Genomic DNA, 16099 nt, shown 5'->3' on the forward strand with positions numbered 1-16099 from the left:
TTTAAAGCTTCATTCTTTTTAGTATAGGTGCTCCCAACTTCCACTCTTTTAAGAGCCACAAACTTCACTTTTGTTGCACCCTATTCACAAAACCATCCTTGTTCCAAATATTAAAATTTGAAAAGGTATTAGCTTTAGAATTATATCTCTTAGAATGTTCCTTTTCTTCTTTCAGTTGTTCTTCAATTTTGATTGCATAATGATACATATGTTCCAAGTATAGTTGTGGATATCTATTAGATGAGCAACTTCTCGATTTAAACCATCAAGGAATCTAGACAAGGTGTCTTCTTCTTCTTCTTCTCGAATATTTTCTCTTTCCATCAAAGTTTCCATCTCTTGACAATATTCAGCTACACTTTTCATTTCCTGCCTCAAAACTTACAATTTAGTTCTCAAATCTCTTTTATAATATTTTGGAACATACCTTTTTCTCATGGCTTCTTTAAGTACTTCCTAAGTTTCAATGGGATCCTCTTTTTTCCTCATTCTCTCGGATTTAAGATGTTGATACCAATTTCCCGCATGGTTAGTGAATTCGGCAATGGCAAGTCTCATCTTCTTATTTTCACTAAATGTGTTGCAATCAAACACATGTTCTATCTTCCTTTCCCATTCCAAGTATGCCTCTGCATCCGACGTTCCAAAAAATGGTGGAATTTTGAGCTTGACTCCACTATTTCTATCTTTATGGATTCTTTCTCCTCGTCTAAGGTGCATATTATTTCTTCCTCTTCCTCTCATGTTTCTTCTTCCTCCAATTTGTTTTTCTTGTTCAACTAAGTCAATTACTCCCTCATTTTCTTATAAGACTCTTTGTTTTTGTGCCCTCCTTTCTTTCTTATCTTCCCTCATCATTTCCATCATGCCTTGAATGGCTTGAAGAATAGCCATAGTAGTATCTTGTACTTGTGGTACTCCTTCACCTTGTGACATTTTAAAGTTAGTAATAAAAGGACCTCACCACACTTCTCACCAATTTCACTCAAGAACACTCGTGTTTATCACTCAAGGGTAGGCTTTTGGTACTAGGTCAAAGATGTAAGGGTTGACTTATATTTTTTGTGCAATCTCATTAAAAGTTTGATAAAAACCAATTCAAAATGATCACTCTCACAAACATAGACTAGAGTAACTAAATGAAGGAAATTGGACATGAGGATTTTCATGAGCAGCGGAATGATCGTTCCAAATTTCATTCGTATTTGAACATACACAATTACATCAAGAAATGGAAACATACAGGCTATGCACGAAATGAAATTACAGCATGCTTCATAATACGATCAAGGGAAAGAATATACATACCTTTGAAGACTCATCTTCAATCTCCCTTGATCCTGAACGCTCATTCAATCAGCAAAACAGCAATCACGAATGCTCGAACACTACGACCGCAACACAGCACGATCACAAACACAACGAGCGGCCTCCAAAAACCTCAAACTATGTCGAGTTGAGTACGACACCACCATAATGGCTACCTTGGTATTCTCGATGTGAGAATCCAGAAGTGTGAACTCTGTGTGAACTTGGTTAAAGGAAGAGATCGAAGGAAGAACAATCGTGTAAACGATTAAGCAAGTGGGAGATGACAAAGGTCTATCGCATAGACGATGCCCAATCGTTTAACAAATGTTATATGGTCGTTTAGCAAAAGCTCCGCAATTGTTTAACTAAAAGCCAGCTGAGTGAACTATTGCATAGTGTCACTCCATGATCAGTCTCTCTTCAGCTATCGTTTAGTGAATCTAATCTACTTGACAGCCAACCGTGAGTAATTTCCCAGAAAAGAAACTCTCAATTCAACAATTTTCGCAAATCTACTAAATTTAGGAAAACATTTTTCTTTTTATCTCACGATTACCATGAAACCACCAATAACCTCCCACTCAATTGATTATTAGAGAAAAAAATATAATTATCCAATAATTAATATTATTATAAATATATATGATAACTAACTTATCATAGTATATTTATAACTTATAGTTTTAATATTTCATCTCATGAAACATATAAACTAAAGCTCTTTTTCTATTTCATGGTACTTAATGTAAATCTCATTGACATTAATCCATTTGATGTATCTCATAAACTACACCAATAATATCATGTATAATTGAATTACCTCTTGTCAATTTGAACATTTCAAATCAACACCAAGAACTAATTCTCAACTTGAATCTATTGAGCTACCAAGGGGACCTTATAGACCTATAGCTCGAAGCTCCAACGGTACGTGAATAACTGATTAAATTCATTAGTCACGGGATCCACCATCCATTAACTACCAGGCACTCCACTAAAGACTGGTAGTTGAACTTTCCTTACTACAGATATATTATGTGTGCATATCAACCAATCAACAGTGCGATAACCCTTCACAGACTGCTCATAAGTACAGCTGGGCTAATAATCATTATGCTCCTATAGTTATATCTAACTCCTTAAATACCATTGATCCCTCTAATGAACATAAGTCATAGTCCTACTATGACTGAGTCCTCTCTTCCAAAGAGAAGCGGTGGCCACTATGTTCAAGTCCCAAAATTAGCCCTTAAGGGAGCAATCTATCTACTTACCCCTGTTTTGGGGAAGAAGTGAATTCTATCTTGTGTAACTGAGTTCCCAGCTCCCATCAGACAAATTCCCAAAAAGGTAGGCATGTTGAGTTGGCAATCTGGCCATTCTTACCTACACTAATCAAAGGATCGCCCTCAAAGGCAGGAGTTCCCAAAACACTCAGGATTGAAGTCATGTCACCTATGATCGTTTAGGTGAGATGTAAGTCTCCAGTATCGACGACGCTATATACAGAGACTAGTCATCTCGTGGTCTGGTCTTATATAAACTCTTTGTATAGGACACCCTCATTCGCATGTCTCCACATGAATGGTCAGGATCTACCATCTGTAGTAGTTCACAACACTTGCAAACCTCTACAAAGCGGGTCGTATCCATAGTGTCACCAGGATCAGGTATCCCTCCTTAATCCTTATACTACAGACCTATTTAGGTTATCACTTAAGGCATGATCCACTTGTACATCTCATATACATGCTTAAGTTTACATACAATAACCATGGAGCCTTGTTTATTAGATATGAGTAAATGCCAAATAAAATAACACTTATTTTATTCATAATAATGTGTACAGATTACAAACTACGAGACTCCAGGAGAATTAGGACACCAATCCCAACACTAAACTTATGCTAAAAAAATACAAATATGAATTTTTTTTTCCAAATGAATGACAAAAAACTTTCATGTGCTTTGGATCTTTGATTTCTTTTCTTTTTCTTTTTCTTCTTCTTTTTTATTTTTTTATTTTTTGCTTTTTTTTATTTTTTTTCTTGTTGACTTTTTTTTTTAATAATCCAAGAGCTGATTTGAAGAAGTTTTCAAGACAATTTGTAGTATGTCTTGTAGTACAAGATGTAAGAAATTGCTTTGGAGAAAAAAAATGAAATAAAGTAAAGATAACACCTCTAAAGTCGGCCAAGAACGATGAAAAAATACTCTTATACCAAATGATAAGCGCCCGCGATGCTTGTTGGATGCAACGCTAGAGGTCTTTCTAGGATCCTTGCAAACACTCACAAAGAAAGCTAACTTAGATAAAAACTTAGAATCTATGATGGTCACTCTTAGATCCTCAGACAACTCATTCTAGAATTAGCTTAATCAAGACTAATCCAATGAATTGATTTAAACATCAAATCTAAAGCAAGATTTGAAAGAAACGGACAACACCAAAAGGTTGAATAAGCACAAGATTTTTTACTATGGGTAATCTAAGTTTTGAAGAGCAATACAAGCCATTTTGTAGGCCACATGGTCGTCGATAGACCAAGAAACTCAAAAGTCATTCAAATACAATTAATTGCAAATTGTAGAAAATAACACCTAGAAACTTTAAACTTAATTGCATACTAAATTATAAGTCAAAATGCAAAACTAGAAATGAATAAAGTCTTCAAATTACCTTAAATATCTCCTCTAGAAGGCGGCAAAGTAGATGTGCATGTTTGGCTAGGTTTGATATCACATTTCCCCATGCAGTGCACACTTGACAGTCTTTTCTTCACAAAATCTGCACATTTTTTACCACAGTGTCATCTTCCAAACTATAGGACTTTTCTAGTGTCATCTTCATGTCTCTTTACTCATTGAACTAACATTATATAAAACTTTGGTCTCAAAATTATTTGTCAGTTCTAGTGAATTTACTAATTTTTTAAGATGTAATGTGAATGCCTCTTGAATCTTCTTTGTCTTACTTCTTATAATTGGTCATTTAGGTACATGTAATGGTTCAATGGTTGAATTCACATCATCGTTTGGGGTCCGTCTAAAGTCTTAACTCACTGTGGCAAGCGTTAGTTTGTTACCTTTATAGATGACCATACTTGGTTAACTTGGCTTTATTTGTTAACAAAAAAAGTCTGAAGTAAAAGAAATGTTTGTTCAATTTTAAATTATGATTGAGACTCAATTTCAAACTAAAATTTGAATTCTTCAATCTGATAACGATATTGAATATTTCAATGAATAATTAACCAATTTTTTTTTACAAGATAAGGGCATGTTTCATCAAGTTGTTTGTCGTGATACACTACAGTAGCATGGTATTGTTGAGCGCAAGAATAGACACTTACTTGAAGTTGCTCGTGCCCTTATGTTCTCTATAAATGTTCCAAAATATTTGTGGGGTGATGTTGTTCTTACTGCTACATATCTGATCAATCAAATTTTATCTAAGGTTTTGAATTTTAAAACTCCTCTGAATCACTTTGAGTTTTCTTTTCTAATAACCAATTGTTTTCTGATTTACCAGTTAAATTGTTTGAATGTACTGTTTATGTCCATACTTCTCTCATTTCTCGAACTAAACTTGATTCTCAAGCCACTAAATGCATTTTCATGGGCTATGTCTTTCATAAGAAGGCTTACAAATGTTTTGATCCCTTGACCAACAAGTATTTTTTAGAGTGTGGATGTGTCTTTTTTGGAAGATCAACCTTTTTTTGGCTCAAATTCTCTTCAAGAGGAGACATTTAAACTTGAAGATAATTTTTGGGACATTTTATCTCTCCCAAATATCAATGGTCCTGAAATTATGAGTCCTGGTCCTTCGATGCCAAGTATGGAGAGTTCTTCTTCAATAGGAGAAACACTACAAAATGACTCTACAAGTCGAATTTCTGAACTTCACGTTTATACTAGAAGAAACTTGACTCAAAGAATTCGAGATCAGACAGTTGACTTATCACAGGACCAATCAAATACTCTGATGAATGATCATGAAGATCCAGGTATTAAACACTCTACTCTTGTTTCTCCTAGTTCTTTATCTTCTAATCCTTGACCTGATGTCTCTAATCTTGATATTCCAATTGCCCATAGGAAAGGTACTCACAAATGCACCAAATATCCCATTGAAAACTATCTTACTTACCATAGATTGTCCAACTATCATAAAGCCTTCACATCCAAAATAACCAACCTATTTGTTCCTAGGAATATACAGGAAACCCTAAATGATTTTCATTCAAAATTAGTAGTGATGGAAGAGATTAATGCATTGAAACAAAATTGCACATGAGACATAGCTGAACTGCCAAAAGATAAGAAAACAATGAGATGCAAATGGATGTTCACTGTAAAATGTAAAGTTGATGGTAGTATTGAAAGGTACAAGGCCAAATTGGTTGCTAAGGGGTTCATTCAGACCTATGGCATTGATTATCAAGAAACGTTTGCTCCAATAGCTAAAATTAATTCTATTAGAATCCTGTTATCTGTTGCAGTTAATTTTGATTGGCCTCTTTATCAACTTGATGTTAAGAATGAATTTCTCAATGAGGATCTTGAAGATGAGGTTTTTATGGACTTGGGACCTAGTTTTGGGATGGATCTCAGGATTAACTAAGTTTGTAAGTTAAAGAAATCATTATACGGGCTTAAACAATCTCACAGAGCATAGTTTGAATGGTTTAGAAAGGCAGCCACAAGCTATAGATTCAGTCAAAGTTAAACTAATCATATTATGTTCTATAAACATACTGGAAATGATAAGTTGGTTGTTTTGATAGTGTATGTTAATGATATCATTCTTACAAGTAATGATGAGATAGGACTGAATATCTTGAAGAAAAATCTTACTAATGATTTTCAAATTAAGAACTTAAGAACCTTAAATTATTTCCTAGGTGTGGAGTTTTCCAAGTTTAAAAGTGGTATTCTTGTTAACCAGATGAAGTATATTCTTGACCTACTGAATGAGAGAAATAAGAGAGAAAATTATATTTTTCCACTAAAAAGTGGTGAAAAGGTTAAATTTTTTCAAAATTAAAACTAAAAGCTCCCAACAAAATAATTCAAAATCTATGAAGATTAAAAAACACTTTATAGGGTTGTTTGGGATAGTGAGTTATGAAGGAAATCAAACATGGGGATTTCCATGAGCAGCGAAAAAGATCGTTCCAAATTCCATTCGAATTGAACACTAATAATTACAGTCTCAAAACAGAAACTAAAAGGTCATGCACAACGCGAAATTACAGCATGCTAACAAGAATATCAAGGGATAGAGTATGCATACCTTTGAAGAAACATTTTTCAAGAATCCCTTGATCAGTCACTGCGCATCCAAGAACAACACTCGAATGCAACTACTGGTACAACCAACAAACACGAACCCAACGAACGGCCAACAGCACGAACTGAGTGAGGACACCACCACAATGGTTACCTTGGTATTTTCGGTGTGAGAATCTAGAAGTTGTGAGCTCTGTATGATCTTGGCTTGAGGAAGAGACTGGAGAACTACGATCGAGTAGACGATCAAGCAAGTGGGAGATAAGATGTTGTTTATCGTAAAGACGATGTGTTCGGTCGTGTAGTAAACTGCAGCCTATCATATAGACTTAGCCACTCGATCGTTTAGCTACGATCAGCTGAATGACTATTGTATAGTCAAAGCTCCACGATCATTTAGTCTCTGCACAACTATCATTTAGTGAAACACTTTCGTTTGATAGCTTATCATTGTAAGAAATTGTCGAATGAGGCAACTTCTAATTTTAGGAAAACAATTTTCCTTTTATCTCACGGTTACCATAAAACCACCAATAAACTCTCATTCAATCGATTATTAGAGAAAAAGAAATTAATTATCATATAATTAATATATTATAAACAAATATGATAACCAATTTACTTATATTTATAACCTATAGTTTTAATATTTCATCTCATGAAACATATAAATCATAATCCTTTTTCTATTTTATGGTACTTAATGTAAATCATATTTACATTAATTCCTCCACTTGATGTATCTCATACATCACACCAATTAATCATATATAATTGAATTTTCTCTTGTTAATTTGAACACTTCAAACTAATCCCAAGAACATCTCAACTTGAATCTATTGAGCTACCAAGGGGACCTTATGGACCTGTAGCTTGAAACTCCAATGATATGAATGACTAAACTCTTTAATCACAAGGTCTACCATCCGTTAACTGTCGGGCACTCTACTAAAGACCGACAGTTGTACTCTTCTCACTACAGATATGTTTCGGTGTCCATATTAACCAATCAACAGTGCGATAACCCTTCACAGCTGGACTAATTTACCATTTTGCCCCTGTAATTACATCCAACTCCTTAAGTACCACTGATTCTTCTAATGAACAATAAGTCATAGCCCTACTATGACAATGTTCTCTCTTGATGTGGCCACTATGTTCAAGACCTGGAATCAGACCTTAAGGGAGCAATCTATCTACTTACCTCTGCTTCGGGGAAGGAGTGAATTTCGTCTTGTGTAACTGAGTTCCCAGCTCCTCAATCAGATAAATCCCCAAAAGGATAGGCTTGTTGAGTTGGCAATCTGGTCATTCTCACCCATACTAATCAAAGGACCCTCTCATATACAGGAGTTTTCAAAACATTCAGGATTAAGGTCATGTCACTTATGGTCGTTATAGTGAGATGTAAGTCTAAATTATCAACGATATTATATAAAGAGACTAATCATCTCGTGGTCCAGTCTTATACAAACTCTTTATATAGGATACCCCCGCTTGCATGTCTCCACATGAATGGTCAGGATCATACCATCTGTAGTAGTTTACAACACTTGTAAACCTCTACAAAGTGGGTCATATCCGTAGTGTCACAAGGATAAGGTATCCCTCCTTTATCCTTATACTACAGACCTTTTAGGTTATTACTTAAGGCATGATCCACTTGTATATCTCATATACATGCTTAAGTTTACATGAAATAACCACGAATCTTAGTTTATTGAATATGAGTAAATGCAAATAAAATAGCTTTTCTTTTATTAATAACAATGTGTACAAAGTTTACAATTACGAGACTCTGGGAGATTAGGACACCAATCCCACAAATTGAGATATGATGTCTGGAGTTCATATGTTTGTGTTTAGGTTGCAAAGTTATTTTGTCTGGGTTGGTTGTAGGAAGGTGGTCATCAAAATTGATTATTGAATATAATTTTTGCCGGAGTTTGTAGTCAGAGGTGGTTGTCGAAGTCTGAAGTTGGTCGCATGAAGATGGTATTGGAGTTGGTCGTTGGAGTTTGTCATTGGATCTGAGGTGGTTTTCGGAGCCCAAAGTTGGTTATCAGAGTGGGTCGCACGAAGGTGGTTGTTGAAATTGATCATCGAATGTGATTTTTGTTGGAGTTTGTAGTCGAAGGTCGTTCTCGAAGCCTAGAGTTGGTCGCACGAAGGTCGTTGTCGAAGTTGGTCATTGAATTTTGTTGTCGAAGGTAATTTTTGGAGCCTGAAATTGGTCGTGCTAAGGTGATCGTCGAAGTTAGTCACCGAGTTGTCATCAAAGGTTGTTGTTGGAGCTCCGAGTTGGTTCCCAAAGTGTGGCAGCAGTAGTCACCGACAACGGTCGATGGGTGGAGCCATTGAAAACAATGAAAGATGAGAGTTGAAGTGAGTTGGTAGAATTGAGATAAATTGGGATGAGTTGGTAAAATAAACCAATTCAACTCCACCCACATTTAAAATTAGTGGACTAAACATTCAACTAACTCAGGTTAGTGAGCCAAACACCCTTATTTTTCTAAAAACACACAAGCTTTTACTAAAATGGGTTGGGCCAAAATTCAGTTATTGAAGACAAAAATGGATTTATTGGCCCATTTTCTCTAATCCCATGGTTATGGATCTGTTAATATCGATCCATGTACTTCTTCTCTCCATATTGTCCAGACTCAGAGAGAGAGAGCAAGCACTGTCGGTCGCTGATGGCTAATCTTTTCATTCTCAACTTCCCAAGTTTCAGTTCCAGCTTAAGGACTGTCTCTGCTTCAGCTTCATCAAATGGTTCCTCTCTCTATCTTTTATCTGATTGTTTTCCCCTCCCTTATTCACTTAAACAGTTGATGAATTGGGTATCATGACGATGAAATGGCAGGTGCTCATCCATTATCAGCAGGGAGTGGCAGCGGCAGTGGCCCAATGATCCTGGAGCTTCCTCTGGAGAAGATACGTAGACCTCTAATGAGGACAAGAGCTAATGACCCCGATAAAGTCAAAGAACTTATGGACAGTATACAAGAAATTGGGCTTCAAGTACCCGTGAGCATTTTCTCCTCTTCACTTCATCATATCTGAATTGAACTTCTTTTTACTCTGTTTCCCGAAATTCAATGCACTGAAATGGCCATAATATTGGGTTTCCATGATTTCTTTTGCTGTTTTCTACTGCGCTTGGTTTGAGTAAGTGAAATCAATTGTAATTATTCTGCATTCTGTTAATCTTTTTCCCTTTAGTTCAACACCGGGTGTGTTGGAGATTCGAACCTCTCATCTTTGGTAGAGGTTATTATCGTCTCAACTAGTTGAGGCATTTGCAGGGTTGTAAAAGAATTTAACTTAGGCTGTGGAATCTGATTGGAAGAATGATTATAATGTGACAATTTTTGTTAGCTTTGGAATTTGATGGGAAGAATGAGGATAATGTAGCAATTTTAACTTGTGCTTTTTGATGAGTTTATGTTCAGAACTGTTCAAATTTGTATTCATAGAAACATATAGTTTTCTTGCAGATTCATTCGTTTAGCTGCTGCTGATGAATTCATATGCTTTATTCTTTTTCCGACTGAAACTTTCAATGTGGTATCAGCCTATCAAGAACTTTCTGATGAGTGATTTTAAATATTCAAAAGTTGAATAGTGGATAGCCATATTTTACTCCTTCAGATTCTGGGGTTAGGTGAATCAATGAAAGCTACCTTTTGGTCCTAATTCCAAATATTGAACTTGATTAGATAGGAATTAGTCATCAAGAAAAAGAACCTTGGATATGACCCAGTTAACTAACCCTCAAGCTGTCCTAAATTTCCCATGAAAGTTTCATTAATTGTTCAGGCAAACTTGAACACCAGGACTCACGATGGAGTCATTTTGTCAGTTAATTATTAAAATTAGTTTACAGTTGTAAATATTGTGGGAAACGTAGCAAAATGACTCATGGACTGAGAGAATTAGGATACAGTGAATTAATCACTAAGGAATTTTTTGCTCAGGAACTTGATCCTTGCCTGCTAAAGTCCATATGTTAAATGCATTAGATGCCCTTTCCTTCTACGGGGATCATTTACTTTTGATATTGTTGATTTGTTAGTACCTGTTATAATCATGAAGATACTAATAGGCATATCAAATAAATATTTATCAGGTGAATGGCTGATATTTATTATGCTGTAGTGGTAACATGTGCCCTAAAGATTTTACAGAAGGGCATTAGGATGTTACTGATTCTCTCTGTTGTGGATGCAGATTGATGTACTTGAAGTTGATGGAGTTTATTATGGTATGTTTATCCTAATCAGTATTTATATTATTTCATTTTGTAGTAAGGTTTCTAGGTTAAACTATCATGTACTTTACAATTCATTCTATATTGGTCTTTGTACTTCCAAAAGTCCAAATTTAATCTTTCTACTTTCAATAAACTGTAAAATTAGCCCTTACTGTTATTGTGAAGTTATTTTTATGGAGTTTGATAAAAAAAAATTTCATTCAAGAAAAGACATAATATGAATATCTTTATGAAGTTAATGACCAATTTTTGAGATTTATGGAAAGTACAAATACTAAAGTGAGATATTTGAAAGATAGAAACTAAAATGGAATAGTCTAACCAAGATAGGTTGGCCTAATGGTCAATAAGGGTCATGTTAATAACAAAGAGGATCAAGCCATGAGGCCACCTATCTAGAATTTTGATATTCTCTGAGTTTTCTTGGCAACCAAATAGTAGGGTTAGAGAAAATTCGGATTTTGTTTCCAATTATGCCATTACAGATTTCCTGGTCTATTTTAGCAGCAAAGATTATTTCCAAAGCATGTTTGGAAAACTGAAATAAAATTTTCATTCCAATTTCAAGTCCATTTTCTATTTTAGTACGTTAATGTTACATCTAGTTTATCATTTTGATGACTAGATTTCCTTCCCATGGCTTTGTAGGTTTCTCTGGTTGTCATCGCTACGAAGCTCATCAACGCCTTGGGCTTCCTACAATCCGCTGCAAAATTCGCCGTGGAACCAAAGAAACCTTGAGGTTTGTTTAACAAAAACTCAGGGCATGTTTAAGAGTGATTTTAAAATGGTTAAAGTCACTTTGTCGTATTCAAAATCATTCCGAAATATATCTTTTAGTCATTCAAAATCAATCTAATATTTGATTTTACACTTTTAAACATGATTTTCACACCACAAATATTGACTTTGAATTATCAAAAATGTGTTTTAGAGTGATTTTGAAAATGACAAAAGTGATTTAAATCATTTCAAAGCCGCCCTCATACATGTCCTTATAAAGGTTAGTTTCTAGTTCTTAATTTTTTCCCCCTTCTCATATTGGAATGCATTGTTTTTCTGTGTCCTTTATCATCTTGCAGGCACCACCTACGTTGAAGTTTCAATAGGTTGCGTTCTGGTAGTAAATTTGCAAGTTCTATCAAACTATTTATCGATTTTAATGCCATAAAAAAGTTATTTCTGGATTCTTAAAACAAGCATGTGTATATATAATGATTGGAAATATTTCAATGTCAAAGTTTACATGTAAATAAACCATTACTTATAGATTCCATTTCAATTTCTAAAACGCTTACCAACAAACGATCATTCTCGATTAATATTATAGGTATATAGAAAACTTTATGTAATAGTAGAACCAAATAAGGTTAAAATATACTTTGGTCCTTGAACGAAATTAACAAATTTAGTCTCTAGACTTTAATTGCAATTTAGATCGTATACTTTCAAACTTATAACAATTATTATAGTTTGTAACAATTTAGTTTCTATCGTGAAAAATATTAGTATGATTTAATAAAATTTCTTATTCGTGTAGATTGATAAATTGGCCAAAAATCAAACTTATTTATAACTATAAAGACTAGGTCTTTATGTAAATAAAATTGACAATTTTGATAAAAAAATTTACGATAGAGACTAAATCATTATAAATTATAAAATACATGAAATAAGTTGTTACTAATTAAAATCGAAGGATTAAATTGTTACAAATTTTAAAGTATAGAAACAAAATAATTATCAATTAAAGTTAATAAATGATTACTTTCACGAGTTCAGAATAAAGGTAATTTTTTAACCTACGAAATAAAGTGACAATGTCATCATACAAGCACGCATCCTATTCGTGTGGGTAGAGTTGGCAAATCGAGGAGGGTATGGGGTCAAATGGGGACTGGGGGGGGCTCCTTCAGAACAGTTCATTTGAATGATAACTTTTCCCATCTACAATCTATCAACACTCTTCATCAAAGGTAATGAAAGATGTGTTTGAAGAGGATAAGTCAAACCTGGAACAAAGTAGATGCCTTTGATTTCAAGAGTCTATCTCATTCTGTCAATCTTCTTTCGATTAAGAGTTTCAGTTGATCAAGGATTGAAGTAACAAAGTTGATCAATTTGAAAATTTCATATGAAAAGTTTTGTAAAATGATGATAAAAAGTGTTTTGAAGAATCATAAACACAGTAGTAAGATCGAAGGAACTACTTCATTTGATTGATATTTAATCTATCATAGAACCTGTAGCAACTTCAGAAGTATATTTTTAACAAAATTCATACAAACTACAATGGCAGAAGAAGAAAATGGAACAAAGAAGGGGGGAAGGATAACTTATGTATTACTATTTGGCAAAGGCAGTTTTACTTGTACGCTAGCGGTCCAGACCTTGAGACAGCAAACCTTGGAAGGGGACTAGGACCTGAGCTGCCTGAAGTTGAACCTTCAACATATTTCGCCTTCCGGCTAGAACTGTAATCCAAAGGGCCCGAACGACGGGCATTCCGGTGTTTAGTTTCAATGCTTCTTGAGCTTCCGCCATCATGATCATAGACAGAACTCTGACTATGCATCATTGATCCCTTGAAGTAACTCAAATCACTACTGCCATACTGAGGAGTAGCATCGCCACGAGGCTGGCGTGGTGCAGGGGATCCATGAGATAGTGACACGACAGGGGAATAACGTGGGGATGGACTGAGGAGTGCCAATGGTGCTGGAGAATTGGCATAGTACTGGCTATATATTGAACGTAGAATGGCGTAAGGAACATACGGCTCCAAAGAGCTTCTTGGAAGGTAAGGTGAGACCTCACAAAGCTGATCAAGAAAGATAAGCTGTGGTACAAGATGAGATCTGTTGGAAAAAGAAGTTAGTACCCAACCTACATATGATGTCGATTAATGATACCGAAAATGCTTACACGTTAAAGGGCACTCTAAATTGAATGTAGAGAAAACTTAAAACTTCAAATTGAGCAGGTTTTTAACATTCAAACAAACAGTTGCCCTCGGAACATAAGCTAAGAAATAAATATGCAAAAATAGATTACCTGTTAGCTTCACTCCATGAATCTAAAATAATTCCAGCAGCAAGTTTTACAAAGAGCTGCATTGTAGACTTTATGCTTGCTTCAACCGATGTAGGACTGTCCGCTTCAGAATTCAATGTTCCACCAGCATGACCATTTGGAAAAGACTGCCTCTGCTCGTGTTCACGATCCAATCTCACGTACTCACTTCCAGCAATCACTGCAGTGATGCACCTGTAACAAGATTTAGTTGAGTTTTGCAAGAGTTTAAAAAAGAATCCAGATTGAACATAAGGCTAAGTTTTCGGAGCTAGAACAACAAGCTAATACTATGAGTTAGGATGGAAGATGTAGTCAAAAAAGTTCACGGGTGTTTGAACTTGGAAACAGTTGTTGTAAGATTAACAAATATGTCATTTCACCTTGCCAGGCAATGAATATTATTGTTGAAGCCTCCCGAATCAACATTGAAGGCAGTTGAATTCCAAATATTAGAAGTCATGAAGGAGGCAAATAAATATGGTAACAAAGCCCACGAACCATCATTTGCACCCCCTACATCTTCCAAAATAGATCTTATCCACTGTGAATCATGATCAGAGATAACTGCAACACTGTTGGCCACTTCTCTCATCCTCCTAATATCCTTTCTTTCAGGTAATGCATCGGGTATATGTTTAACAAAACCAGCTAATAATGAATGAATCAAGGGTGCACTATCTTCGAGAACAATTCCAGCTGCTTCAGCTAAGTTCTGATCAAAAGCCAGAGCTAGACCTGCTTGAATACAGAATCCAATTACTGTCTCCATGTCTACAATTTGCATAATGGATGCATCTCTTTCAACTCGATCACCAGAATGCAGGCTGCTAGCAACTGACTCTAGCACCTCACGGTTAGACCTCAATGATGTGTCGATACAGTTTAAAAGTGCAGCTGTATGTTCTTTTAGCATACGCTCTAGCTTATCCACTCCATAGCCACCAAATATCCGAACAAAGGCTTGCAATTCTCTGGCATCTGTGACAGAGTCAGCAAAATATCCACCCACAGGCCTTGTACTCTTGAAGCATTTGTGAACTGGAGCAAATAGAATTCCAGCACCTGAAGTATCCTTGATGATGTTTTCAATGTACCAGTTACAGACAGCTTCAGCTGCCGATCCTGTTTGTTGCTCTGCTGGCTTCTCAAATGAGTGCAAAGATGAAACTGGACCAGAGCAAGCCTCAGAAAGGAAAACATCTCGTATTCCCTGGGTAAGGTCCATGCTAATATGCTGCTCTGCAAGATAGATAATGCTGATATGCCGACGAATCAAAGATTCTAAAACAGAAGGTCGCTGAAGGTCATTCTCAGTTTTTATTACAGCAAGTAACCTCCTCCTGAAGTTGCCAAGGATGCATTCTCTCATATACTGCAACAAATAGTTTGTAAGCTAGCATGAAGTCGCATGATTCTCTCACATAATGCACAATTCAGAAGGAATCATCAAAATTGACATTGTTTACTATACAAAAGCAGTAACGTTTAAAGAAAAGATAATAGTATAAATAACAAAACAAAGAAATTAACTCCATGAGCTTATTTTTATTTATTTATTTTTTATTATTATTATTATTTTTTTTTTTTTGGGCAAGAAACCGAATTTTCATTGAGGATAATGAGAGAATATACATGAGCATATAATAAAAAACAAAACCCAACAAAAGAAGAAACCTTGGAAAACTACAAAAAGAGACTCCAATCCAACAAAATCGAGCTAAGATCATAAATACTAAAAAACCTAGTGACCGAAGCCCACAGGGAGGCATTAAACCTCTCCACCTCCCAAACTTCATCACCTAACCTAGGACTCTAAAAAAAAACTATTATTTTTATCGAGCCAAACTTCCAAACTTCATGAGCATCCTTGTATTAAACTGAGGTCATGGTTTCAAAGTCAAATTATTAAATCTCACGAGTTGCTTGACTACTAAATGTTGTCAATTCCTTGGAAATTGCCAACTTGGCTTATTAAACCATATGTTTTCAATTCCTTCGATCACCAACTTATTAAATCTCATGAGTTCATTGACTACCAAATATAGTCAATTCTATAACAATCAAATATTATCGGTGCTGAAAATAATTTGTTTTCTTTTTATTATTATTATTCTTTTAAACAGAAACATAACTTTTCAT

General features: G+C 35.2%; 2 protein-coding genes across 7 annotated transcripts in view; one reads left to right on the plus strand and one right to left on the minus strand.

Annotated features, from left to right (window-relative positions):
- Positions 1 to 9170: 9170 nt before the first annotated feature.
- On the plus strand, positions 9171 to 12190 carry SRX (sulfiredoxin). Its single transcript, XM_039039096.2, has 5 exons — positions 9171 to 9384; positions 9476 to 9639; positions 10843 to 10876; positions 11534 to 11627; positions 11968 to 12190. The coding sequence occupies exons 1-5, from the start codon at positions 9243 to 9245 to the stop codon at positions 11981 to 11983; spliced, it is 450 nt and encodes a 149-aa protein (XP_038895024.1). The 5' UTR covers positions 9171 to 9242; the 3' UTR covers positions 11984 to 12190.
- An 887-nt stretch (positions 12191 to 13077) lies between these two features.
- Positions 13078 to 16099, minus strand: part of GRL (transcription activator) — a 28268-nt gene continuing 25246 nt past the window's right edge. For 4 of the 6 annotated variants that reach the window (XM_039038426.2, XM_090316248.1, XM_090316249.1 and 1 more), the window contains 3 exons: positions 14341 to 15332; positions 13940 to 14152; positions 13078 to 13743 (listed from right to left, as the gene is read on the minus strand). In XM_039038426.2, the coding sequence (XP_038894354.1) occupies positions 13251 to 13743; positions 13940 to 14152; positions 14341 to 15332 (1698 nt within the window). In that variant the 3' untranslated portion in view covers positions 13078 to 13250. The remainder of the gene's footprint in view (positions 13744 to 13939; positions 14153 to 14340; positions 15333 to 16099) is intronic. The other 2 variants (XR_016531208.1, XR_016531209.1) reach the window with 1 other exon arrangement.

This window comes from Benincasa hispida, chromosome 8 (assembly GCF_027475165.1).
Source record: "Benincasa hispida cultivar pf3 chromosome 8, pf3_genome.v1.1, whole genome shotgun sequence".
In the NCBI taxonomy this organism is placed as follows: Eukaryota; Viridiplantae; Streptophyta; class Magnoliopsida; order Cucurbitales; family Cucurbitaceae; genus Benincasa; species Benincasa hispida.

What these genes read in the sequence shown, in the direction of transcription:
- SRX (XM_039039096.2), top strand. Translation starts at nt 9,243, where the DNA reads ATGTACTTCTTCTCTCCATATTGTCCAGACTCAGAGAGAGAGAGCAAG. An exon ending in TGCTTCAGCTTCATCAAATG is followed by an intron (nt 9,385 to 9,475) that starts GTTCCTCTCTCT and finishes ATGAAATGGCAG; the next exon opens with GTGCTCATCCATTATCAGCA. An exon ending in AGTTGATGGAGTTTATTATG is followed by an intron (nt 10,877 to 11,533) that starts GTATGTTTATCC and finishes ATGGCTTTGTAG; the next exon opens with GTTTCTCTGGTTGTCATCGC.